Source organism: Sciurus carolinensis, chromosome 10, assembly GCF_902686445.1.
Source record: "Sciurus carolinensis chromosome 10, mSciCar1.2, whole genome shotgun sequence".
NCBI classification, from domain to species: Eukaryota; Metazoa; Chordata; class Mammalia; order Rodentia; family Sciuridae; genus Sciurus; species Sciurus carolinensis.
In genome coordinates this window covers 24912966-24940914 of record NC_062222.1, presented here as the reverse complement: position 1 = coordinate 24940914, position 27949 = coordinate 24912966, and the positions used below count along the sequence as shown (strand labels likewise).

General features: G+C 37.5%; 1 protein-coding gene across 1 annotated transcript in view; it reads left to right on the top strand.

Annotated features, from left to right (window-relative positions):
* The window catches only part of Iqcm (IQ motif containing M), a 319309-nt gene extending 292582 nt beyond the window's left edge, over window positions 1–26727 (top strand). Inside the window, 1 exon segment of the mRNA XM_047565986.1 lies at window positions 26615–26727. Within this exon segment, the coding sequence (XP_047421942.1) occupies window positions 26615–26727 (113 nt within the window).
* Window positions 26728–27949: the final 1222 nt, after the last annotated feature.

The window sequence follows — 27949 nt, the reverse complement described above, 5'->3', positions numbered from 1 at the left end:
GCCCAGTTACTTTCAGTCAATGAATGGGATGAATTTTTTTAAAAATGGGAAGAAGGAGGTTTTTAGATTAAGAGACTTAGGAGATATAACCAAACACAATGTGGGGACCTTATTTGTATCCTGATTCCAATAACTATATGTAAAAAAAGATAGTCTTTGAGACAATTGGAAAAACAATTAGTACAATTTTGGTATCAGACAATGCTACAGAATTTTTATTATTTTTGTTAGGTATGTTAAAATAATCATAGCTTGGAAGAAAATGCACATGTTTTTCAAAGGCACATTAAAATTAAGTGAAATAAGTTCTGGGATTGCTCTGAGAGTACTTCAGCTAAAGAAAAAAAAATAGAATACAAAATGTTCACGATGTCTTAATCTACACGATGAGATGTGCATTCTCTACTTTTTGTTTGAAAAATGTTTACAGTTAAAACATTTGTTAAAGCAGATGAGTGCCTGTGGGGTCACCACCTTTTACCCACTCTTTTTTCTCCTCTGGTCTCCACTAGAGTATGGCATGCTGGGAGCTCCACATTATTCAATCCGTAGGTGACATCACAGTGCAAATACTGTATAGTGATAATAAATTACAAGTGCACAGACTCACATTTCTCATCTTATTTTGTACAAGATACAGCATTAACCAATCTATTCATGCAAGACCTTCCAAGTCTTATTAATTTTTCTCTTTAAAAGTGATGGGAAGCCAGTGAAGGGTTTTTAATAGGAGATGGCACGATCACATTAGAGAACTGAGAAGTTCCCTCTGCCCCTTGGAAGATGAAATAGGAGAGTAAACAAAGGCACTGGAAGAAACCTAGTTTAGTCAACAATGTATGCATTCAAGCATGTTTACTGAGCACCAAGTGTATGCTAGGCTTGTTTTTAAGTACTGAAGTAATGCAGTGGTAGAGATGATGAATGATCATAGTTGGAATTATGGTAGTCATGGAGAAAACTGAAAGACTTGGACTTATTTGAAAGATATTTTGCTGGTAAAATTAATAAGAAAGGACTCGACAATGGTTTCATAATGGAGAAGTCAAGTTTGGCTTGGATTTCTGACTTAAGACACAAGATCAAATATCTATAGTGAAGATGACCAGTTTGTAAGGAAAGATTACAAATTAAACTTGGAATGTATGGAGCTTGAAAGATTTATCAAGTCAGTCAGTTGGATACATTGGCCTATATTTTGCAGGGAAAGACTTGACTTATAGAAGTCTTGGAGGTAAATTTGTGTTCCATCCATCCGTGTAAAAAAGGCAGATCTTACCACTTTCCTTGCAGGCAGTTTCTGTAGCTCTAGGGTCTCCTTCTCTGTTCATTTTTCTCAGCGTGCCCTGTGCTGCAGTGTCTCCTCCTGCCTTTGTGCCCCTGTTATCCTGAGGCTGCTACCATGGTGACTACCATGGTGACCATTACACTTGGTCTTCAGCAGTTTCCTCATCTTTGGTTGTGAAGCCTTTGAACGGAGGACTCAAACTTATTTTTTGTGAGCCAGCGCCTGATACTTGTAGGTACTTACTCATATGGGAACTTTGAGGTATGAATCCTGAGGCTGATTAAGACCATGTAACAATGAATCCTGGAACAGAGATGATACCACAACACGGAGGCAGCAGACTCCCTCTAGAATTGTTCTAAAATAGCCTTTTAGGAGGAATGGCAGTAGCAGCCCTTCCCTCATCCCTCCCTCCACCTCACCATCCCAACATACGTGGTAAATAGAGGAGTGAAGCTCTGGATACTGTAAGAAAAACAAATATGAGCTTTTTTTTTTCAAGTATTGAAGCTAAATCACCAACAGCTAGATTACAAACACACCATAGAAGTAATTGATTCTGGGGCTGGGAATATAGCTCAGTTGGTAGAGTGCTTGCCTTGCAAGCACAAGGCCCTGGGTTCAATGCCCAGCACCACAAAAAAAAGTGGTGTATGTAGCAAATAATCACATAGTAGAGGAAAACATTTTTCTGTATCCTCTTAGGCTCTCCTCCTTGGGTCTGTGAATTAAAATGATAAAAGATGAGTAGGAGAAAAGACATATATCTATTGTATTGACATTAATATTTTTGCATGCATGGTTGGTAGAAGTTCACAGAAGTGAAAACCCTGATGAAACAGTGGACTTAGGTTTCTAAAGCATTTGAATAAAGGGCCATAAATTGTGGAAAAGTGACAAGATAAAAGAAAAGGAGTTTCTAGGGGCAGTAAATTGTGGGAAAGTAAATACCTGGGTAAACTAATAGGGGATAAGCATTGTTTAGTAGGTTTTCTTGCATATACTTAACTCACTAAGTATAGTTGCCAGTGATAGTTGTTTCCTCTTCTTGATGTGGGTCACCTTCAAAAGAGAAAATGCCCTGTTTTCAGGAAGAAAGGGAGAGGGCAGAGAATTCTTCCTGCATCTGCTGCTTCTCACTTGCCTTTAGCTCAAAATAATTCTTATGCCGAAGTAGCATGTTTGAAGTGACATAATGCGCTTCTAACGTTAATATGGATTCATATTGCTTCTCCATATTGAATCTCAGTTTCTTTTCTGTAAAATGAAAACAAAGAACTAAGATGATCTCTGTTGTTCCTCCAGGTCTCAGATTTCATTGGGAGACCTAATTTCTTTTGCCTGTCCTAATGATTTTCACACTCACAGAAACTGTAAATTTACCAAGATTTCTAATAAAGGATAACTGCCAGAATATTGTATAGAAAATGTGCAGATTTACCATGGAGGTGCTTAGCTTAAGTAGACAGTTTATCAAAAAAAATCTATATTTTCAAATTTAATACCTAATTTCATAGCTCATTATTTTAACATTTCTGAAAACAGCTGCTAAGTTTTCAATATAACTAGAGTTGTACGTGTCAAACACAGAATTGTATCAAAGTTAGTTTATTGAATATGGCAAAATGCTGTGTGGCTGCTCACAACATCACATGCACATGGTATAAAATTGTAATACCGATTGGGATCTGTATCATCCTTGGAGAGCCATTGAAGTATTCATTATTCACATTCATGATTTCAAACACTCCTTAATGACTAGAATCTTCTCTGAGTTTCTTAGATTTATGAGCAAGTCAAAATGTATTGACCAAGTGTTTCATCCCAGTTTGTATCATCCACATCATTATTTAAAGTGTCTTCATACAGGAATGGAAGCAATTACCAGTCTAAGCAGACTTCAGCATCCTAGAGGATAACATGGATGTTCAAGACAGTAGAATCAGTGCCACTGTTTGGACCCTGAAACAGTAGGGGGGGACTCGACTTATTTGTAACAGAAGTGTTGTCTCATAGGTATGTATCTGCATGTATTGCAGCATATTGAAGCTTTAATAAAATTTTTCTTTCTTTTTTGTGCTCAAGGATATGATCAGTCAAAATATGGATAAAAACTAAAACTCAAGTTCCACTCTTACATTGCTGATCTAAACTAGATGCAGGAACCATTAGCAAAATTGATGAGCTTAAATCTGTGTCATTATTCTAACCATAGTATCAAAGCCTCAGGGTGATTCTGCCTTTAGTACCACTGAAACTTAATATGAACAGTATCACTCAAAACGATCACATAATAGGGCCTTTATTGTTGATTCATTAGCATCCAGAGACAGTTCTGCAAGGGATTATTCCCTTCTATTCAGCACGAGGTTTTTTTTCTTTTTCTCCCTGACATTGTGTTTTTATCCAAGAAGATTGCTCTGAGTGATCAGATGCCAAATACAACACGAGCTTTTTATCTAAGTTCTGTAGGGAAAAAAAAAATGACCTGGGAAAGTACCCATTCTGCTACTAGAAAAACTTCAGAGTAGAAATTAGAATTATAATATGCCATAGTGTCATATTAAAACTAGGACCCAGTGCCAGTTTCATTATAATCAGTTTACCAGGCATCCATGGAAACAACTCTTTCACTGACTAAATTACTATACATTCCCAAATTTTGGAAGAGAAATCTACACAGATGCAAAATCTAAATAGAACAAAGCAGAGTAAAGAGTTGGCAATAGTCCATTGAATTAGGGCAGTGGAGACAAATAGTCTGTATAATTCAGCCATTTCCCCAACTGCACCCTGACAAGTATTTTTACATTGTATGAATTCACTCATTCATTTATTCAAGGGTTTATTGAACATCTACTATATACCAAGTTCCATTCTAGAAACATGGGGAACAGTTGTGATCTAAATAGTATAAAAATCTCTGCCAGTGATGAATATGTATTTTAGTTAAAATGAAAAAATATGCAAAATGAATAAAATATGCATTATATCATATGCTTCTTAATATTGTGAGAAGGAAAGGATCAGAAAGATGATAGGGCATCCTGAGGTTAGGCAGTGCATCAATTTAAGTGGAATGGTATGTTAGTTAGCTTTCTGTTACTGTAACCAAATATCTGAGATAATTCAGAAACAGTTTATTTGGGCTCATGGTTTTGGTGGTTCCAGTCCAAGGTCAAGTGTCCCATTGCTTTGGGGCTCTACCGAGGCGTGTATGGTACAGCAAAGTCAGTCAACTCCTCAGTCAGGAATCAAAAGTCAAAGAAGGGGCCCAGGACCCACAGTCACCTCTGAGGGCTCATTCTCTAACAACCTCCTGCAAAGTCCTGCCACCTATGGTTCAAGCACTTCCCAGTAGTGTCACCCTGAGGACCATGTCTTTAACAATTATGCACACCATAGCAGATGACCTGGAAAAATGGCATTCAGAGTGTGACCTGAAGGATGTGAGGAAGTGAGCTAAGTGAATAATGGAGGAGAAACTCTGATCAAGAGTGAACAGCACAGACAAAGGTCCTGAGCAGAGTGTCTTGAGGGTTTCAGACCTGCTGAGGAACTCAGGCAGTTGGGAAAAATGGATAAGGAGCTGAGGAACTGGACATGAGGTAGGGGAGCTAAGTGGAGCGGGCGTGGTAGGGTTTCTGTCTTATGGCGCGAGGGAAAGGGAAGCTTAATGGAGTGCTGAGCAAAAGAGGGACATGATTTACCCTCGCACCGTGGAGGAAATAAACTGAGGGGCGAGGAAGAGGCAGAAGCACGTGCTCTTAAGAGCAGTTGCCATAACCCAGGCAGTAGGCAATAATGGCTTGGGAGGAGGGGTGACAATGGAGATGATGGGAAGGGTTTAGCTTTTTGAACATATTCAGGAGATACAGCCAGCAGGACACGTCAGGGGATTTAGTGTAGTTAAGTGGCAGGAAAAGAACCAAAAGTCTAATGGTGTATGCCCAAACAGTTAAAAGATGGAGAGATTTGCTGAGCTGAAGAGGAAGGGGAAATGGGAATGAGGCAGCTTTGGGAGAAGTTCAAGGCTCAAAATAGGATCCCAGGTCAGAGGAGGAAGAAGATTCCTTAAAAGACTGAGGAGTGGTTTATTAAAGGTATGAGAAGAGTTGAGGGGTGATTTGACTGGAGACCCTGTGACATTCCAGATGAGATGGAAAGACAGGAAGAGGCCAGTCTTTTAGGGTCTCCTGGATAATGTTCAGAAATTTGTGTCTATGATAGATAAGCTAGTAATAATTGCTTTGTCTTGATTAGAAATATTAATCATGTTACTAAGATTTAGCATGTCTTACTTTAGTTCTAGTTCTAGCATCTGAATAAAATAGAAATTTCTTTATGAAGGTCAATTTATTCAATCCTATTGAGTTGGTCAATATGCCAAAAGATATTAAAAAGAAGCTTTTCCTTTGACAGATTAAAGTAATGATTTATTTAGTTATTGCTCTCAATGTGGAAGATTTCAATATTCTGGAGAAAAAGGACAGGTTATAAAATATTATTATAAACTTTAATTAGAACCAAAAGCTTAATATGGGCAAATAATTCACATATTTCAATGGAGACTGACATAACCTAGGGTTATGGCATTATCAAAATAGATCATACAGATTTTTTTGCCCTACCCACTTCACCTTCATTTAAAGTAAATATAATCTGAAAGTCTAAATGGATGTCTTGAATAGGCATGTAGGATTTAAAACTCTTTTTTTAAAAGGCAGAAACATTTGTGTTTGCGACTTCTTCTGTATATTGGACTATTAGATAAAAATGAGCAGCTAAAAATGGAGCCTCAAAATATGTTCAGTTAATTTTTTATTGCAGAAAAATACGTTTCTTACCACATAAATATTAATCTGGTTTCATGTTAGAGTCATGGAATAATCTTTAAAACTGAAGGGCCAGTGATTGCCATTTGTGAATAGCATCAACAGCTTCGGCCCAGCCCTATCATCTGTCACTGCACAATGTCATCTCAGCTGGGCAACTCTGGCAATATTGCAGCAGGCTATTGTTTATGGAGAAAGCTAATATTAGGAGGAGATGTGATAAGAATGCCTTTAAAAAAACTAATTGAATGCTATCTGCTTTTTGGCACTAGTGTCTTGTATCTCTCTGTAGTTTATCACTTTAGAGTCCTTTATTCAGTCTTTTTATAAAATCCCATTATTTAAAAATCGAGGGCAGAGTGATGGCATGTAAGGAGCTTTATATATTAGTCCGATGCTCGGTGATAACCCTTTATCCTCTACTACTCCACAAACCCGACTTTATTGGAAAACATGGGCAAACCTGCAGAAAGTGTTGAAATGTGAGTCATAATCCAAGGTTTGCTTCTAACCCTTTCCAGATTTATATCATAATTTTTACACAGGAAAAATTAAATTCAAAAAGCGTGAAAACATTCCGAAGGGTGGGATGGGAATAATTCTATTGAATCATGTTCTTTCTAATGTTCGTAAGCTGATTTCACTTATAAAGTGGTTGCAAGATCCCCAAACAAGAAAAAAAAAATAGATGGACAGATACATGATTAAGAAGATAGAGTAAAATATTAATCGCAGAATCAAGGTTTTCATTGTTTGGTTCTTTCATGGTTTTAGTATGTTTGAAAATTTTCATAACAAATCATTGGAAACCCAAAATATTCAAATATTCCTCTGGCCCATCAGTGAAAATGGACTAGACATTTGTTGGTTTCAACAAATGATTATTTCATTTCTAAGTATAATCTTGCAGCATGTTTGCTGCGGAAATTCCATACTGCCATCTGAATGTGGGGAAACATGAACTTGGAGGAAGAATCAATGAATTAAATCACAGTATGTAGGAAAACCACAATTGGTAGCAAGAAATTAGCAATGGGAATTATATTTTACAAAAGGTCTGCAAAGAAATCAAAGTATAAAGAGTGCCTGTTCTTCATTCCATAGGATTAAATTAAACTGACAAACTTTAAAACTAATGTTGAAAATAATTTGAGAATCACAATTGTTTTTACTTAGTTTTTATTTTAGTTTTTTACAAAACCCTTTCCAAATGCTGACTATCCAGACACCAAAAAGTGGGAACTAACCTGCCTCTGGGGATGAGGACTTCCTCCTGCTCTGCTAGGCTTCTCTGGCTTAGCCATGCGTTCTGGGACTTGGACATAGTTTTGATCTCTGCCTCCTCCCTTCCTTCTGCAGGGAAAGAGGATGAGAGCAGAAGTATCAGATGGCCTGTAGGCGCCCATCTATGTAGTAGCACAAATACCAGCTGAATGTATTTTTGATCAGGTACAAAGAAACAAATGGCTGTTGGTTTTTCCAAATGTTGTTTACCCTTCTGATATTCTTCCCAACAACCATCATGTATAAATATGTATGGTATTTATTTTAGTGTGCAGCTGAGAACAAACTAAGCAAGGTGCTCTGGTACCAATATTTATTCTTTGATATGAAGTTATTGAGCTTTTAAACTGAATGGATTGGGGACTACCTTAATGGCTACTTTTAGGATAAATTTTGCTAAAAAAGAATATATCCAATAAGATTTTTAAAATGAAAGAGGAAAGGAGGGAGGGAGAAAGATGGAAAGGGAGGAAAGGAAGGAGGAAAGGAGGGAGGTGTAATTCTTACTACTTAAACATTGTATGAAATTTTGTGGCAGAGCAAGGGACTTGGGATGATTTTGGCCTCTATTTTTAAATATGTCTAAGACATCTAATTTTTAAGCAAATGGCAACTATTAGGTAACGGGACATACACCCTTTATGAAACAAAATATTCAAAGCAAGGGTCAAGACAAAATAATAGCAAAAGCAAAGGATGTATTACCAGGGATATTCTACCAGGGGTAAAAAGTGTGTGCAAAATGGAAAAAGAAGGGTTTAAGAGTTTGATGTTAGCGTATACTAGTTCAAATATACCAGGGAAGGGAAGGGAAGGGAAAAATCTGAACATTCTACTTCCAAAATTTTCTGTTTCTTTCAGAACAGTTTTAACACTTCTAAACTACAACCAAAGGTTGTGTTAGGCTTGAATGTCAAAATGGTTTTCAAGGATGGTTTTGGAGTAGTGAACAAGGAGATTGGGGTGAAGAAGATGGACTATGTTTTAGTCCACTTTGTGTTGCTGTAACAGCATACCTGAGACTGGATAATTTACAAAGTAAAGAAATGTACTCCACACAGTTCTGGAGACTGAGAAGCCCAAGAACGAGGGGACACATCTGGGAAGGGCCTTCTTGCTTCATCATAACATGGCAGAGGGCATATTATGGCAAGATGGAGCATGCAAGACAGCTTGGTTTTATGGCTATGATTTTATGGTTTTACACCTGGGCTAACTAGCCCATTCCCTTAATAATGGCATTAATGTAATCATGAGAATGGATTACTCCTGACACCTCTTAAAGTTCCCACCTCCCAGTACCAGCCAAGTGACAACTGAATTTCAACATGAACTTTGGAAGGTACATTCAAATTATAGTAGACTGAAATGCATGAAGAAGCAAAACTGAGACCCACCAGCATTTCCTTCTCTGAAAGACATGGGCTCCTAGAACTTCTGTCAGTCAGCAGTAATACAACTTAAACAACAAACACTTTATCAGTCAAGGCTCAGTGAGGGTAATGAAATGCACACTATAATGTTAAGAAGAAATATGGATTTGATACAAGTTATTTTAAAACATTGTTGGAGGGCTGAAAGTGATCAGGCTCCAGAAATGAAAGAATAATGGGAGGCTGATCCACCAACGTTATACCCCACAGGTGGCTGCTGCTGTGAATGCTGCTGGTCACCCAGGAATCCAGTTAACAAGCCTTAGAAACCCCCAGCAGGACAAACTCACTTTTTCTAGACCTTGCCAGAAAGAACTAAATACCAATGGAGAGGCAGGGCAGAAAAATGGTCTCCACCTCTCTTATGCCTTCCCGATATAATGCTAAGTGCACCTAATTGGCAGAAGGTAATTAATACCCAGAGTCTTAGTTGTAGGAGTGTCTCATAAATACAGTTCATTTTTTAAAATTTTAATTTCTGGCTACTTTATGTCTAAGTAAGATGGAAAGGAGGACTTAATCAATATTACCCATTACAGAGTTAATATCCAGGAATAGAAAATATCTGTCAATACTTGTACAGTTATTTTGCATTTCAGTTTCTTGGCCATTTAGTAAAATGTTTATAAAAAATGTAAATATAGATCTGAATTATTTATACAAGTAATTAATATTCAGAGAGTCAAAGGTACACTCTACTCATAGTTTAGATTCCAATCCTGATCTTGCAACTTATTTTAATAATTCTTAAATGTGGTCCTTTTTTCATCTGCTATTTAACTTGTATAAATCTTAGTTTTCTCATCCTTAAAATGAGAAATAAGAGAGTAACATCTCATAGGGTCAGTGTCAAGAATGGATGGAGAAATAGATGTAAAGTGCTCATATAATGTGATTAATTTGTTTTGTTGCTGAAGTCATTAGCATTGGTTGTTGGACTCAGGAACTTCCTCTACATGGCTCAAGTTTGAATCCTGTTATGGAATTTACTAATAATGTCACTGTGGGAAATTTACTTGAAGTTTCTATGACTCAGTTTCCTTATGTGAAAAATTGAGGTTATAATGTTGTCATATGGGACTGTGATTAAGAAATTGGGGGACTGAACCCAGGGTCACTCTACCACTGAGCTACATCCCCAGCCCTATTTTGTATTTTATTTAGAGAGAGGGTTTCACTGAGTTGCTTAGCACCTCACTTTTGCTGAGGCTGGCTTTGAATTCATGATCCTGCCTCAGACTCCCAAGCTGCTGAGATTATAGGCGTGCGCCACTATGCCTGGCTAACTGGGCCTTCTTATGTTAAACTTTTGCCTATTTGTTTGGATTGTTAGGATTTATATCAGCTCAGAGAAATTTACTTTTATCTTTCACAAAGACTTTAAAGTCTTCAAGTTGTATTAGCCTTACTTTCCTATCAACCACTTAAAGCCTCAAGAAGAAGAAATATGAGAAAGAATTTCAGATTGAAAACCTGAAATCACTCTTATATTTTCATCTCTTGTGTCCTTGCTTCAAAACTTCACTTCTTAGCCACCACACAGAGAATGAGATCTAGGTAATGGAAGCAACCCAGGCTACTTTTATACAAACTTGGCTAGAGAACTCTTATTGAGAGTAAGAGTTGGACCTGAAGAATCCAAAGAAAGTTTCCTTCAAGATGGAAATGGTTAGACATTCTTTGCATTAATGATCATAGGTATTAAATATTTTAAGAAAAGGTAAAATATAAACTCACTTATCTATTAAAGGGTATCCTAAATCCCAAACACATTCTATTCTAGGAGTATAAGAATGCTACTATATTAAGAAATCTGTTTTACACTTCATTACAGTAACACATTCAAAGAGAACAAGCATATATCATTAATAATTATAAAAACAATTGATAACAACCAGTTTAAATAATTAGATGATAGATAAGGAAGTAATCTATGAAGCTGGAGAATCAATTATTTACTCTAGGAACAGTAAAAATACTCTTTAGAAAGAATATGAAAGAAAAGATAAGTGACTTTGATTTTATAAAAATTTCAAAATTTTTCTATGGAAAAATACCATACATAAATCTAAAAAATTGATTTGAAGGGAAATTGCATCATAGAAGGCAGAGGTTCAATACAATGAACTATTTGAAATGAAAACAAGGAAATAATCTAATAGCAAAATAGGACAGAGATGTAGAGAAATGATTTATAAAACAAAATCCACCTGCTATCCAATATAAACTGAGATACTCCAGGTCACTAGCTGTGGGAACACAATGAGAATAATAGTTTTCAGATTGACCCAAATTAAAGCAAGGCAGAAAAAATTAATAAACAACTATTTCTGGCTGGGACATGAGCAGAGAAGTGCTCTCACACTGCTAGTAGAAATATGAATTTCACAGAATTTTAGAAAGCAACTTAGCAATATATATTATAAATATACATATTTATTTTTAGTAATATACACTTTTTATTGTACTTCATCTTGGGAATCTATCACACAGAAATAAAAGCACTGCTAAATAAGCAAGCTTAGCTTAGCATTATTGGTAGTTTGAAAATGGGAACTAAGTAAATGCTAATTAATAAGAATATTTTGATCCATTCATATCATAGAAAATTATGTAGCACTTAAAATAATGGATTATTATATCTGTATTCACTGGCTTAGAGGGATTTCCATGAATTCTTCTGCAGTGAAAGAAGAAAAATATAAACATGTCATTTCTGTAAAAATATAAACTTTGTCAATATTATTTAGTGAATATTCACTTATCTGTTAGATACTGTCCTAGAGATTAGTATAGTGAGACAAAGAAGTGAATTACTGGTGTTTTGAAAGTATAACACATGTACTAAAAGGCAGATGACAATTTAATGTAGCATAGACCTTAAAAAATGAGTGGTTTAAATACTACTGTGGTTTCCAGTGAGTTGTAACAATTTCTGAAATCAACGTGGATCAAGATTTGCCTACAACTCAGTGAAACTTGTCACTCCTAAGAGTCTTAGTTTCCCATCATGATGAGGTTAGCAGCAGGTACTAGCAGAAAGAAAAATTGAGATAGCATAAGTACAGCACTCAGCACCGTGCCTGACACTGAATCTAGTATATTGAATGGCAGTTGTTATTCTGTTATCTCTATCTGGAATAGTTTAAGATTTATAGATGACTATGAAGCTAGTATAGAATTCCCTCGCCCAGTTCTGCCACTGATACCTTGCATAACTATGGTACTTGGGGTACATTATTATGAAAACTAAGGAACCAATATTTCCATATTGTGATGGACCAACTCTAGACTTTATTTGGATTGTACTAATTCTTCCACTCATGTTCTTTTCGTCCAGGTTGCAATCCCATATACCACTTTGTGTTCACTTGTCTTCTGGGGCTCTCTGTGGTTTGAGCAGGTTCCTAGTGTTTCCTCATTTATTCATGACCTTGATAGTTTTGAGGATCACTGGACAGAAACTTTGCAGAATGCTCCTCAGCTTGGGCTTGCCACATGTTTTTCTCATGGTTAAAATGGGGTTATACATTTTTTGATAGAACATCGAGAGCTAAGTGCCCTTTTCAGTACATTGTCTCAGCAGAAACTTGCTGTCAGTATGACTTATGGCTGATGATATTAACCTTGATCACCTGGCCAAGGTAGTATTTTTCATGTTTCTCTACTATAAATTCACCCCTGCCCTTTCTGCAGGTGGTTTTTGGGAAGCACAAAACTAAGTCCATCCCATAACCAAAGGATGAGAAGGGGACAAAATTAAACTTTTCTTTCCATTTATGGAAGCATCTATATAAATTATTAAGAATTCTTAAGTAATACAGACTTTTTCCTCTATATATTCAATCATTTATTTGTATAAATATTCATTAATATATTTTATTTTATACTTTGAGTCATAATCAAATGCTATATTATTTTGCATTATTATTAGTCAATTTTAGACACCTATAGACACTGATAGTTTTTTTCAGATTGGCTCCTCTGTCCCTTTGACATGTCCCTATCTTTTTGTCTTTTGAGGACTTCCTCACATTCTGTCACTACACAGTTCTGTAGGAGCATCTTGTATTAACTTTGGCCTAACTCTATAATCAGCCATTTCTCCAAGTAGTTCTGACTGCTTCTATTAGAAAGTGGTATTTAGAAAACAAGATCCGTTCACTGGAGAAGCTCATTGCTACCAACATGTCACTACTTCCTAGCACTCTTCCTCTATAGTACAAATAATGCACATGCTGATATACATGCACACACTTACACAACTGTAATTATATGTCCATTTGCATATTGTCTTTAGCCTACAGTTTCTAATCAGAATTTGTTTTCTGAAGTTACTTGGGTCAGCTCCTCTTTTTTTCTCCATATCTTTTATTGAGTTGCAGTCACTTCAGATGAAACTTTTATTTCTTAGTATGTAGGGTTTTATCCTTAAGTGTAGAACATGTTTCCCTGCTCGTAATCTGACTCACTTCTTTCTATAAGTGACATTTCTAAATTTTGTGTTTTTATGCTGCTCTGTTATTTATATATTCCATCTAATTTCATTCTCTATTCTTAATCTGCTCCTGGGAACCCATTCATAATAGGTCTGCTCTCTGATTTCTTTTCTGAGAGACATCCTGAATGCAGTGTCCTCTCCTTGGTGGGCTCTTCTGTGCTATAAATCATTCCACCTGGACCTTGGGAGCCATTTATTGGCATCCATTCTTAATACCTGCTATGGTCCCAGTAGTTGGATGCATAGACTCTGTTTCTTTGATTCCTGATCTTGGGCCTCTTCTCTCAGTCAGCATTCTCAGAATTCCCATGTCCCCTCAGGACATTCAGCAATCTCAGTATGTCTCCTCATACCACGTTGCAATGTTATTTGTTTCCTGTGGCTGCAGAACCCTAATCTAGATGCTGTTTCCCATATTTCTTAGCACTGTATTGACCATTTGACTTTTTAAAGAAGATTGAATTCCCTTTCAACAAAACCTCCCTATTGCTATATTCTCCCACTGACTCGAGTGTCTTCCATTACTGAGGTTTCTCTTTTCTACCCTCCAGGGCAAGATACAAGGGGATAGGGAGTTTGGGTTTTGTGGCACATACCTATCATCCCAGCTACTCTGGAGTCTGAGGTAGATGCATCCAGCCTCAGACAATTTACCAAGACTCTGTCTCAAAATTAAAAAAAAAAAAAAAAATCAAAAAGAATTGGAGATGTAATTCACTGGTAGAGTGCTCCTGGGTTCAATTCCCAGTAAAACACCACACACACACACACACACACACACACACACACACACACAACAGAGCCTGATCTTTTTGTCAGGTACTGTTCAATGTCTGTCTTTTGTTCTTCCACCAATCTGCTGGTTCAATACTTTCTTCATTAAATTGGAAAGGGTTCTCATCATCACACAATCTTCACCATATGGCTTCATGTGCTGAGTTTTCCAGATTCTGGTTTCTTGGATCCCCAAAATACCATTCATTCTTAGCAAAGCCATTCACTTCCAAGTGGAAGCCTTACTTTTGAAAGTATGGTTTCCATTTTTTTTAACTTCCTTCTTGAAATGCAGCTGTCTTCTGTGTTCTTGAATTTTTCTGCTTGAGAGACATGCATATATGGAATATTGTAATTCACCCCATTTTAAATGGTTTTGTTTTCCTTTTTTGCAAATTTTCGAAAAGCGATCTGATTATTTAAAACTTCAAGAATAGAATATTTATTAGCTATTTATAATAATTTTCCTTGTTTTAAAATGGGTAAGCATCAGAAATTAGGTGATTTATTTTCAGTCAGCCTTTAAGAGCCATTACTCTTATCTGAATACCAGAATGAGCAGCTGGGAGCAGTGAGGATTTTAATATTTCCAAACAATAGCCAACTACATACCCACACAGATATGTATATGTAGATAGAGAAATATATAGGCACAAAAATGGTCACAACCTCTGGTCTCTTGAAAGCAGTCCCAATAACCATAGTAGTAACTATGAATTCTCCTAGGGTATTTTGCATCTGCTTACAAATACATCACTTTTGGTTTCAGCATAGAATTACACATTCCAGCACCACACCACACCATACCACACCACACCACACCACATATTCCCCTGCCCCCTTGCTGGCATCTGCTGCTGTTTCTCTGAAGCTGAGGAAATCTGGTGAAAGTGTTTTGCTTCTTCTGTTCCAGCCCCTGTCCAGGTCATTCTTTGGTGAAAATGCATAGGTCTAAGTTAACCTCCTAGGGGGAGAAGCCCCCCTCCTGTCCTTTGTACCAGTGACCTTGAATCCAGACCCCTATGTCTGTGCTCTCAGCATCCCAGGACCTAGTGTAGAGGGGATGACTTTTTAGACATTTCCATTTTCTCACTTGGTACCATCCTCTTAAAGTAATATCCCCCAGTATCTTCTAAAATCATGCAGTTCAGCCAACTGCTGTCATCTTCATGGACCATGACTAAGACATTCAACTCACTCTTAATAGGAGTCTTTCCCCACAAAAACGATTCTTGGTCTTTTGCAAAGGGATTCCTCAAGGATTTGTTCTTCCATTGTTCTGACATACCCTCTTCTGAAATCCTAAAGTAGACAAAAGTTAGGTTCAGGCTTGGATCTTGCTATATATGAATATCATTTATAACTCTTTATATCCTCATTTATCATTTAGAACAAGATTTGGTTTTGTATTGACTGTGACCATGTTCTACTGGACAGGCTCATGATGCCACATTAGGTAGTGCTTTCATGTATTTTCAGATTAAATCAGTATGGCCAGCTGTGGTGGCACATGCCTGTAATCCTAGCAGCTTGGGAGGCTGAGGCAAGAGAATCAAGGGTTCAAAGTCTGCCTCAGCAACAGTGAGGTGCAAAGCAATTCAGTGAGACCTGTCTCTAAATAAAATACAAAAAGGACTGAGGATGTGGCTTAGTGGTTGAGTACCCCTGAGTTCAACCCCTGCCCCAATAAAAGATTAAGTGGTATGAATAACACAATTATTATGGTTTTTTGCTGTTTTGTTTGTTGATTCTGGATTAAGAAGTGGTGACCCAGAAAGGTTTCAGTTAATCACCCTTAGCATGACTCTAAACTCAATAAATACTCCATGACCTACACTGCATTTTATTTTGTAACATAATGTCTGTTTGTTTTCTTTCCATGTTGCTTTAGGAAGATTTATTTTGAAGTATTCATAAGAAGTAGTCAACAGTGTAGAGCAATGTACAACCTTGAGTAGATCAGTGAATTTGCATGCTAAATAATAAAATAGAATGGTGGATATGAAAATTTGTATCTGGTTTAAAAGAAAACAGAGAAGAGTATTTTTTAAATCTTTGAGAAAAAATTATATTTCTGAGTATGGCGTATGCAATGTAGATTAACATGCTATCTATTTTATTTGAATGTTTTCCAAAGTTCAATCCATTTCTTTAAATTATTGCAATATAAACAAAAATATTTCTGATTATTTCTTAATCAGCTATAATTAAATGACTTTCACCCATATTTTCCAATCTAGAACCTTGAAAATCTCTTAGTGTTGTTATGTTTCACATAAATAATATTTTCTATTGAAAGGAAGAAGAAGGAGGAAATCTGAAGCTAAATTATAATTCCAGTTACTTCTAAGATTTTGGTATTAATATTTTACATGTTTTGCTATGCATATAACTTTTCACAAACTAGGATTGCATTGTAGATACTACTTTGTAACCTGCTTTTCCATCTAAAAATTCACTATAACACACTGGGCTTTGATAAAATACACTTTTGTGATATATTTTAAAGACCTTGTTTGAAATTGCTTTCCTCTTGAGAGGTTTTTCATTTGTTCTTAGGGACCAACGAACTTTCAATTTGATGTTCTTTTGGACACACAGGTGACCTGAACTGGAATACCAAACCATGGCCCAGCCTTGCAGTAATGGCGCCTCTGCCCAGACTCATGGAGCAGGACAGTTTTCTGACTGTCCCCTTCCTTGAAGTGTTTTCCTTTTTTCTTTTTCTCCCTGCTTTCCTCCCTCCCATTCTTTCTTCTCCCCCTTTCCTCCATTCTTTCCTTCCCCATTTCGTTCTTCCTTTCTTCCTTTTCTTTTTCTTTTTTATTTATTTATTTTTTTATTGTAAACAAATGGGATACATGTTGTTTCTCTGTCTGTACATGGCGTAAAGGCATACCATTTGTGTAACCATAAATTTACATAGGGTAATGTTGTTTGATTCATTCTGCCATTTTTTCCCTTCCCCCCCTCCCCTCCCACCCTTCCCCTCCATCTATACAGTCCTTCCTTCCTCCATTCCTGCCCCCCTCCCTAAACCCAACTCCAACCCCAACACTAACCCTTCCCACCCCCCATTATGTGTCATCATCCACTTATTAGCAATATCATTCTTCCTTTGGTTTTTTGAGATTGGCTTATCTCACTTAGCATGATATTCTCCAGTTTCCTCCATTTGCCTGCAAATGCCATAATTTTATCGTTCTTTATGGCTGAGTAATATTCCATTGTATATATATACCACATTTTCTTTATCCATTCATCAATTGAAGGACATCTAGGTTGGTTCCACAATCTGGCTATTGTGAACTGAGCAGCTATGAACATTGATGTGGCTGTATCTCTGTAATATGCTGATTTTAAGTCCTTTGGGTATAGGCCAAGGAGTGGGATAGCTGGGTCAAATGGTGTTTCCATTCCAAGTTTTCTAAGGAATCTCCACACTGCTTTCCAGAGTGGCTGCACTAATTTGCAGCCCCACCAGCAATGTAAGAGTGTACCTTTCTCCCCACATCCTCGCCAACACCTGTTGTTGGTTGTATTCTTGATAATTGCCATTCTAATTGGGGTGAGATGGAATCTTAGGGTGGTTTTGATTTGCATTTCTCTTATTACTAGAGATGTTGAACATTTTTCCATATGTTTGTTGATTGCTTGTATATCTTCTTCTGTGAAGTGTCTATTCATTTCCTTAGCCCATTTGTCAGTTGGATTATTTACATTCTTGGTGTAGAGTTTTTTGAGTTCTTTATAGATTCTGGAGATTAGCGCTCTATCTGAAGTATGATTGGCAAAGATTTTCTCCCACTCTGTAGGCTCTTTCTTCGCATTGCTGATAGTTTCCTTTGCTGAGAGAAAGCTTTTTAGTTTGAATCTATCCCAGTTAATAATTCTTGCTTTTATTTCTTGTGCTATGGGAGTCCTGTTGAGGAAGTCTGGTCCTAAGCCGACATGTTGAAGCTCTGGACCTACTTTTTCTTCTATAAGATGCAAGGTCTCTGGTCTGATTCCGAGATCCTTAATCCATTTTGAGTTTAGTTTCGTGCATGGTGAGAGATATGGGTTTAGTTTCATTCTGTTGCATATGGATTTCCAATTCTCCCAGCACCATTTGTTGAAGAGGCTATCTTTTCTCCATTGCATATTTTTGGCCCCTTTGTCTAGTATGAGAAAATTGTATTTATTTGGTTTTGTGTCCGTGTCCTCTATTCTGTACCATTGATCCACCTTTCTATTTTGGTACCAATACCATGCCGTTTTTGTTACTATTGCTTTGTAGTAGAGTTGAAGATCTGGTATTGCGATACCCCCTGCTTCACTCTTTCTGCCAAGGATTGCTTTAGCTATTCTGGGTTTTTTATTCTTCCAGATGAATTTCATAATTGCTTGCTCTATTTCTGTAAGGTACATCATTGGGATTTTAATTGGAATTGCATTGAATCTGTATAGCACTTTTGGTAGTATAGCCATTTTGACAATATTAATTCTTCCTATCCAAGAACATGGGAGATCTTTCCATCTTCTAAGGTTTTCTTGAATTTCTTTCTTTAGTGTTCTGTAGTTCTCATTGTAGAGGTCTTTCACCTCTTTTGTGAGATTGATTCCCAAATACTTTATTTTTTTCGAAGCTATTGTGAATGGGGTAGTTTTCCTAATTTCTCTTTCTGAAGATTCATCGCTTATATATAAAAATGCCTTAGATTTATGTGCATTGATCTTATATCCCGCTACTTTACTGAATTCACTTATGAGATCTAAAAGTTTTCTGGTGGAATTTCCTAGTTCCTCTAAGTATACCATCATATCATCAGCAAATAGGGATAGTTTGAGTTCTTCTTTTCCTATTCGTATCCCTTTAATTTCTTTGGTCTGTCTAATTGCTCTGGCTAGAGTTTCAAGGACGATATTGAATAGAAATGGTGAAAGAGGGCATCCCTGCCTTGTTCCAGTTTTTAGAGGGAATGCTTTCAGTTTTTCACCATTTAGAATGATATTAGCCATGGGTTTAGCGTAGATGGCCTTTACAATGTTAAGGAATGTTCCCACTATCCCTATTTTTTCTAGTGTTTTGAGCATGAAGGGGTGCTGTATTTTATCAAATGCTTTTTCTGCATCTATCGAAATAATCATGTGATTCTTGACTTTAAGTCTATTGATATGGTGAATGACATTTATTGATTTCCTGATGTTGAACCAACCTTGCATCCCTGGGATGAAACCCACTTGATCATGGTGCACTATCTTTTTAATATGTTTTTGTATGCGATTTGCTAAGATTTTGTTGAGAATTTTTGCGTCGATGTTCATTAAGGATATTGGTCTAAAATTTTCTTTCCTCGATGTGTCTCTGTCTGGTTTAGGAATCAGGGTAATATTGGCTTCATAGAATGAGTTTGGGAAAGTTCCCTCCTCTTCTATTTTCTGGAATACTTTGAGAAGTATTGGAATGAGTTCTTCTTTAAAAGTTTTGTAGAACTCGGCTGAGAACCCATCTGGTCCTGGACTTTTCTTTGTTGGAAGGCTTTTGATGACTTCTTCTATTTCATTACTTGAAATTGGTCTATTTAAATTGTGTATATCCTCCTCGTTCAGTTTAGGCAATTCATATGTCTCTAGAAACCTGTTGATGTCTTCGAAATTTTCTATTTTGTTGGAGTATAGATTTTCAAAATAGCTACTAATTATGTTTTGTATTTCAGTCGTGTCTGTTGTGATATTTCCTTGTTCATTCCGAATTTTAGTGATTTGGGTTTTCTCTCGTCTTCTCTTTGTTAGTGTGGCTAAAGGTTTATCAATTTTGTTTATTTTTTCGAAGAACCAACTATTTATTTTGTCAATTTTTTGTATTGTTTCTTTCGTTTCAATTTCGTTGATTTCAGCTCTCAGTTTAACTATTTCCTGTCTTCTACTACTTTTGGTGTTGGTCTGTTCTTCTTTTTCTAGGGCTTTGAGCTGTAGTGTTAGGTCATTTATTTTTAGAGTTTTACTTCTTTTATTAAATGCGCTCCATGAAATAAATCTTCCTCTAAGTACCGCTTTCATAGTGTCCCAGAGATTTTGATATGATGTTTCTTTGTTCTCGTTTACCTCTAAGAATTTTTTAATTTCCTTCCTAATATCTTCTGTTATCCATTCATCATATAGTAGCATATTGTTTAATCTCCAGGTGTTGGAGTAGTTTCTGTTTTTTACTCTTTCATTTATTTCTAATTTCAATCCATTATGATCTGATAGAATACAAGGTAGTGTCTCTATCTTCTTGTATTTGCTGACATTAGCTTTGTGGCATAATATGTGGTCTATTTTAGAGAAGGATCCATGTGCTGCTGAGAAGAAAGTGTATTCGCTCTTGGTTGGATGGTATATTCTATAAATGTCTGTTAAGTCTAAATTATTGATTGTGTTATTGAGATCTATGGTTTCTTTGTTCAATTTTTGTTTGGAAGATCTGTCCAGTGGTGAAAGAGGCGTGTTAAAATCACCTAGTATTATTGTGTTATGGTCTATTTGGTTTCTAAAATTGAGAAGGATTTGTTTAACATACATGGATGAGCCACTGTTTGGGGCATAGATGTTTATGATTGTTATATCTTGCTGATTTATGCTTCTCTTAAGCAGTATGAAATGTCCTTCTTTATCCCTTCTAACTAACATTGGCTTGAAGTCCACATTATCTGAAATGAGGATGGATACTCCAGCTTTTTTGCTGAGTCCATGTGCATGGTATGTTTTTCCCCATCCTTTCACCTTTAGTCTATGGGTATCTCTTTCTATGAGGTGAGTCTCTTGCAGGCAACATATTGTTGGATCTTTCTTTTTAATCCAATCTGCCAGTCTATGTCTTTTGATTGATGAATTCAGGCCATTAACATTCAGGGTTATTATTGAGATATGATTTGTATTCCCAGTCATTTGGTTCATATTTAAAATTTTTGACACATCTTGGTTCCTCCTTTATTTGACAGTTCCTTTAGGATAATTCCTCCCTTTGCTGATTTGCTTCTTTGTTTTTTATCTCTTCCTCATGAAATATTTTGCTGAGAATGTTCTGTAATGCTGGCTTTCTTTTTGTAAATTCTTTTAGCTTTTGTTTATCATGGAATGATCTTATTTCATCGTCAAATTTGAAGGTAAGTTTTGCTGGGTATAAGATTCTTGGTTGGCATCCATTTTCTTTCAGAGCTTGAAAAATGTTGTTCCAGGCCCTTCTAGCTTTTAGGGTCTGGATTGAAAAATCTGCTGATATCCGTATTGGCTTCCCCCTGAATGTAATTTGGTTCTTTTCTCTCACAGCCTTTAAAATTCTGTCTTTATTTTGTATGTTAGGTATTTTCATTATAATGTGCCTTGGTGTGGGTCTGTTGTAATTTTGTGTATTTGGAGTCCTATAAGCCTCTTGGACTTGATTTTCCATTTCATTCATCAGATTTGGGAAATTTTCTGATATTATTTCTTCAAATAGATTGTTCATTCCTTTGGTTTGTTTCTCTAAGCCTTCCTCAATCCCAATAATTCTCAAATTTGGCCTTTTCATGATATCCCATAGTTCTTGCAGATTCTGTTCATGATTTCTCACCATCTTCTCTGTTTGTTCAACTTTGTTTTCGAGGTTAAATATTTTGTCTTCAATATCTGAAGTTCTATCTTCTAGCTGTTCTATCCTATTGGTTATGCTTTCTATGGAGTTCTTAATTTGGTTTATTGTTTCCTTCATTTCAAGGATTTCTGTTTGGTTTTTTTTCAATATCTCTAACTCTTTATTGAAATGATCTTTTGCTTCCTGAATTTGCTCTGTTAACTGTCGATTGGTGTGATCATTCAATGCCTGCATTTGCTCTTTCATCTCATCGTTTGCTTCCCTAATCATTTTAATTATGTACATTCTGAACTCCCTTTCTGTCATTTCTTCTGCCATGCTGTCGTTGGATTTTATTGATGTAACATCTAGATTTGTTTGGGGCATTTTCTTCCCTTGTTTTCTCATATTGTTCAGGAATCAGTGGGTCATTAAGATATTGCAGATTTCCTCTATCAACTTATAATGTCCCTGAAGATTGCTAGTATATCCCCTCTTATCCTTCAGTAGCCTGAAGTCTTGGAGGAGGTTGATAATGCAGAGCTCCACGAAGAAGCTGCCTCTCTAGGTGTGGTAACCCTCAGGTGGCGTATATTCCCTGCTAGTGGGCAGAGGTGCCTCCACTTGCTGACCAATGGTCATCCAATGGGGAACTAGACTGCGGGCTGAGGCAAAGCCTGTTTGTGCCTATGTCTCTGGCTTTACCGTCCCTGTGGGAAACCTCCCCCGGCCGGGCAGAGTCACTCGGTGGGGACGTCTCCCTGGTCAGTTGCCCTCCTAGAGGTTCCCCTCAATCTACAACTACCACCTGGGCTGGGCTGTCTTCCTCTGTAACGATCCCAGGGGCCCGGACCTACGTCCTGGGCCTGGGAGCCTCACCCTTCGCAGGCGAGTCTCCTTAGGCTGCCTCTCCCAGAGAATCTGCCCGCCGCCCTGGAAACTTCGCTCCGCCCCTAGGCGTGTCTCTGTGCGGCTCTTCCAGCAAGAAGCCACCTAGGTCCTGGGACCCTGCTCTGCACCAATCACCTGGCTATGCAGCCCCTCCCCTGAGCCACCACCTGGAGCCCCGTACAATAGCTCTGAGACCCAGAGACCCGCCACACACCTCCTCCTCCGGACAGCCGCCCAGTTTCCGACGCAGTCACTAGGAGTCCAAGCAACTCACTTCGGTCTCCTCCTCCCGCCAACCACCCGTAGCCCTAGGCAGTCACTCCAAGTCCAAGTGACCCGCCCTGTTCCTCCTCCTCCTCCTTGGGGTAGCCCCCCGGGTGTTCAGGAGCGGTGGCTCCGAGACCAGGTGACTCACCACGCTCCTCCTCCAGGCAGGCCACCAGTGTTCAGGAGCGGTCGCTTTTAGTCCAATCAACTCACCACTCACCTCCTCCTCCGGCAACCGCCCGCGGCTCTGATGCAGTCACTCCCAGGTCAAGCAACACGCCGCGCTCCTCCTCCTCCTCCGGGCAACCTCCCGGCACTCAGGAGCGCTCGCTCTGAGTTCAAACAGTTCACCACGCAGCTCCTCCTCTGGCAACCGCCTGTGGTTCTGATGCAGTCACTCCCAGACCAAGCGTCCCGCCGCACTCCTCCTCTTCCTCCGGGCAGTCCCCCGGCGCTCAGGAGCGCCCACTCTGAGTTCAAACAGCTCACCACGCAGCTCCTCCTCTGGCAACCGCCCGTGGCTCTGATGCAGTCACTCCTAGACCCAAGCGACCCGCCGCGCTACTCCTCTTCCTCCGGGCAACCCCCCAGTGTTCAGAAGCGGTTGTTCTGGGTCCAAACAGCTCGCCACGCAGCTCCTCCCCAGGCAGCCGCCCAGAGCCCCAGCGGCTGCTCGAGTCCAAGCGCTATGCTGAGCTGCCTCCTCTACGATGATCCCAGTTGTCCGTGTTTACCGCTCCAGCGGGGGAGGGGCGTCTCGCCGAGCAACTCCACTTCACAAATTCCCTGCGTTCCGGGGCTACCGCCCCATCCGGGATGCCTCCCCAACAGGAGAGACTCACCCGGCAGCTTTGAGTTGGTCCCAAGTCTCTCACTATCTCCTCTTTTGAATCTTGCGTCTTGGAGCAACGTGAAATGCAGCCGCCCTCTAGTCCGCCATCTTCCCGCTCACCTCTTCCTTTCTTCCTAGACCTCAGGTCCCCAGTCGTTGGTGGTGGCCTCACACTAGACTCTCCCTTTGGGGGAACCCATATTTTATCTCCTGTCCCTGTTTCCCTCACAAGACTGCAGTTCAGACATCCAGGGCTTAACAGAGAACCTTGGATGGAAGAAACTGACTTTTGGCTCTGAAATATCTACTAAGGTGACTGATTTCACTTTGTTTTTGGCCTTTGTGTTTTCTTTTCTCCCTGCCAGTTCAGCAATGAAGTTAAAACACATTTAATATTTTATTCAGGATTGGACTTAATCGAAAGGATTGTTTTTTGAATCTATTCTGCCATATGACAGAAATGAAGGTCAAGAATATTTACTTTGAAAGATCATGTGAACTTGCATTTGTATTTTTCCTAAGATGAAGTGGTCTTTTATTGAACTTAAAAATTCATGAACCAGCAGATTAAACAATTGTTTAGTGAAATCTTAAAACCCTATATTATAATGTCATAAAAATATTAAAACCCTATATTATGTCATAATATAGATAATTCAACTATTATATTTTGAATATTTATAGAGCATTAGATATATATCTTTTTAATTAATAGATTATTATTATTAATTATCATTATTTTGGTATTCTAGAAATATTGGTTTACAGAAATATTGAGTCTGAAGTACAGTGTTAACATATACCTAGAAAGTTCCCCTATTTTTCATATCTTGAATCGGTATGGCACATTTGTTGGTAGTTGAGGAGGCAGAGTATTATTTTACACATATTTTTGGATGGATATTTTTGGATCCCTTCAAATACTGGGCAAGATAGATACCAATTTCAAAAATAAGGAAATTGAGATTAGGCACTAAAACTAGATTCCTTTACAGATGCTTAAGAATAAGAATGTGGATCATTATATTCATTTTTCTACTTACCTACCTTGAGTAATCCTTAATATTAGCTCTCTTCTGCTTGATTAAAGGCATGCTTGGCGCTGCATATTATCAAACAAATTCACAATAGGAAATTATTTTATACTAAGATCTCGTCTCAGTATCTAACATGCTTATCTAATGTAGCAACAAGATTAGGACCCAAATTGGTGATTGCCTTTTCTTATGATCATAATAGGAATAATTACTGATATTGATGAATTTATAAGTTCTCTTAGTGTGAACTAATTTATTTTTTAAAAAATAAATTCTATTGTGTATATTTAAGGTATATATGGTATTATAAGAAACATAGTAAAAGGATTATTGAAGCACATTAATGTATCCATCATCTTCTGTAATTTCCCATTTTTTATTTTTATTTTTGTGTCAGGAGTAGCTAAAAATCTCTCCATTTGGCAGGAATCCCATATGCAGCACATTTTAATTAACTGCAGTCCCCATGTGGTACATCATATTCCCTCGCTTGTCCATCCTTCAGTTCTATAGTTTGTGACCACTGAGCTACAGTTCCCTGTTTCCTACTCCTGACACCCCTGGTAACCACCATTGGGTTCTCCACATCTGTGTACTTAAACCTTTACTAAAGTTCCATAGCATAAGTGAGATTATGCAAAGCCTTCCTTTCTGCATCTGGCTTATTTCACATAGTACAATGACCTCCAGTTTGGGACTTATTTACATACTCTTATGTTGTGGCAAACACAATCTCCCTTTTTGGGATTTCATAATATCCCACCTTGCTTTAGCCATTCATCCATTACTCAGTACTTAGGTTATTTTCATATTCCTGCAGTTGTGAATAATGCTGGAGTGATATGGGAGCACACATCTTTATGAGCAGTTGAGTCCAATTTCTTTGGATGTCTGCTCAGAAGAGGAATTGCTGCGTTGCAGGGTAGCTCTAATTTTACCTTCTTTAGGACCCTCCACTCAGTTTACCAGAAGGACCGCAGCAGTCTGCATTCCCACAAGCAGTGTCCAAGGTCTCCCCTTTCTCCACACCCTTGCCAACACTTACCTCTAGACTTTCTGATAACAGCCATTCTTACAGATGTGATGTGATGTTCTGTAGTGATTTTAAGTTGCATTTCCCTGATGATTAATGATGCCAAGTACCTTTTCATATGACCGTTGGACATTTATATGTCTTTTTTGGAGCGATGCCTGTGCCGATCCTTTGTTAATTTGACCTAAATTAATTGTGTTGTTATAAGGCCTTGCTCTTTATCTAATGGCTTTTCAAGTGTACATGAAGATAAGCAGCAATACCCAGTATTGATACCCATCAGGGCATCCGTGCCCTATTAGTAATGTCAACTGTTCTCACAACCTTAACTGTTTTGGGGCAGTTTGTTATATTTTTATTAATAACTCTAGCACATGAACAATGAAGAAACACTACCCTACTATAAATTTTAGCTATTCATAATGGCGGCAATGGTAAATGTATGACTTTCATTTCTTATTTAAAGCGTCATTTTTATAGGTAAGAATGAATCGAATATAAGCGATCTATACAATTAGTGGTTTATGTTGATTCACTATCAGTATCAGTACTGGTATAAATAATTTTTATAATAAAACATGATGCATCTAATTTATTTCAATTATTCTGTACATTAGTGGAACCCCATTCCTGCTATCCCTTCCCTCAACTTTGGTCCAGCAACAGCATTTCCTGAGTCTCTAGGCATGATCCATAAGGTAATACAATACACCTAAAGGAAATGTACCCATGTCAAATTTCAGCATGTTCTAGCACAACCATAATTAATTTCCTATAATAAATATTCTAAGATTTCAAAAGCATAGTACATTTCTCTCATATTTGTGGAGCATTTATTAATGTAAATGTATTTTTTATTATAGTGAACGGACATCCAATAATCAAAAGAGCTAACATCCAGCTTGTTGGGAAGTTGGTGGCCAGATCCATAAGAGAAAGGAAAATGAGAGAGTATTATAAATCATGAGAAGTTTAATAAGGGCAAGAAGTAACTCAGTACTGTTACTTATAATGATTGAATCTATCTACCCGAAGAGAAGGTTAACAGTGGCTGTGGCATAATTTGGCATCAACAGGAAAAAAGACAAGCATTTTTTTACATGCAAAGAAGGACTTTGATGAGTTAGTCTGTAATTTCTAAATATCTTCGCCTGAACACTGCTTATTTTAACTTCTTCATAAACATCATGATGAACTGAAACCACAGAGTGTCAAGTATTGCTTTCATTGGACTGAAATTTGTTTTGTTCCATTAACAACAATAAAGGCCCTGAAGAAACTTTAGAATTATTTTTAAAACTCATCATTCCAATATTAAATACTTCTGGATTCATCTTTTTTACTTTTTAAAATGATAATAGGGTAACATTTTGCTAAAATATATATCAAAGAGTTTGCTTTTTAGCATATCTTTCATTACTTAAATTTTTTGGAATTCATTTCTGAAGAATGTGTTTTAAACTACATTAATTTTTAGCATGATCATAATATTTTTTTCCTTTACTCATTCCTTATTCTGAAGGGACACACTGAGAATCAATATACTCTTGCATTTCTGAGCTTACTTTCCTCAAGTCTGGAAGGAGTTGACACACAGCGACTAACACTAGTTCCTTAAGAATCTTGGACTTCATTTTATTTATCCATCTTCTATCCTCCACCTTCTATTTATGAATGGATTAAAGAAAGGAGAGAGGAGCAGTAGTAGTTGAAGGAATAGAATCTATGCAGAGCATAGAGACCAGGTGTGAATAGAGACCGACACTGTGTGACAGGTGTTCTATGTATTTCAAAGTCCTTTTCCCTGATCTGCTAATTTTATGATATATTCCTTGGTTTTAAACAGATAACTCTTTCAGGTGGCTTTCATGCTGGAGTTTACTGTAAGAATACATAAAAGTTACTGAAATTAATCTTTAGAGAACCAATTATAAGAATCATGCTATTGTTAGCGTTCACCAAAACCAAACGAACAGGGCTAAAATCATGATGGAGTCTAACCAGAAAATTTTAGAATTAAACATTTGGTAGGAGATAAAAAGCAATGATTACTAGCTTAAGTTTAGTTTTCTGTGAAATGAAATTATATATATCCTCCTTATTGATAACTGATAGTTTCACTTTTAAAAGTTTATTTTTCCTTTATTTATATGCAGAAAAAGGTGGAAATGGCCCAATTAAGAGGAAAAGAAAAAATC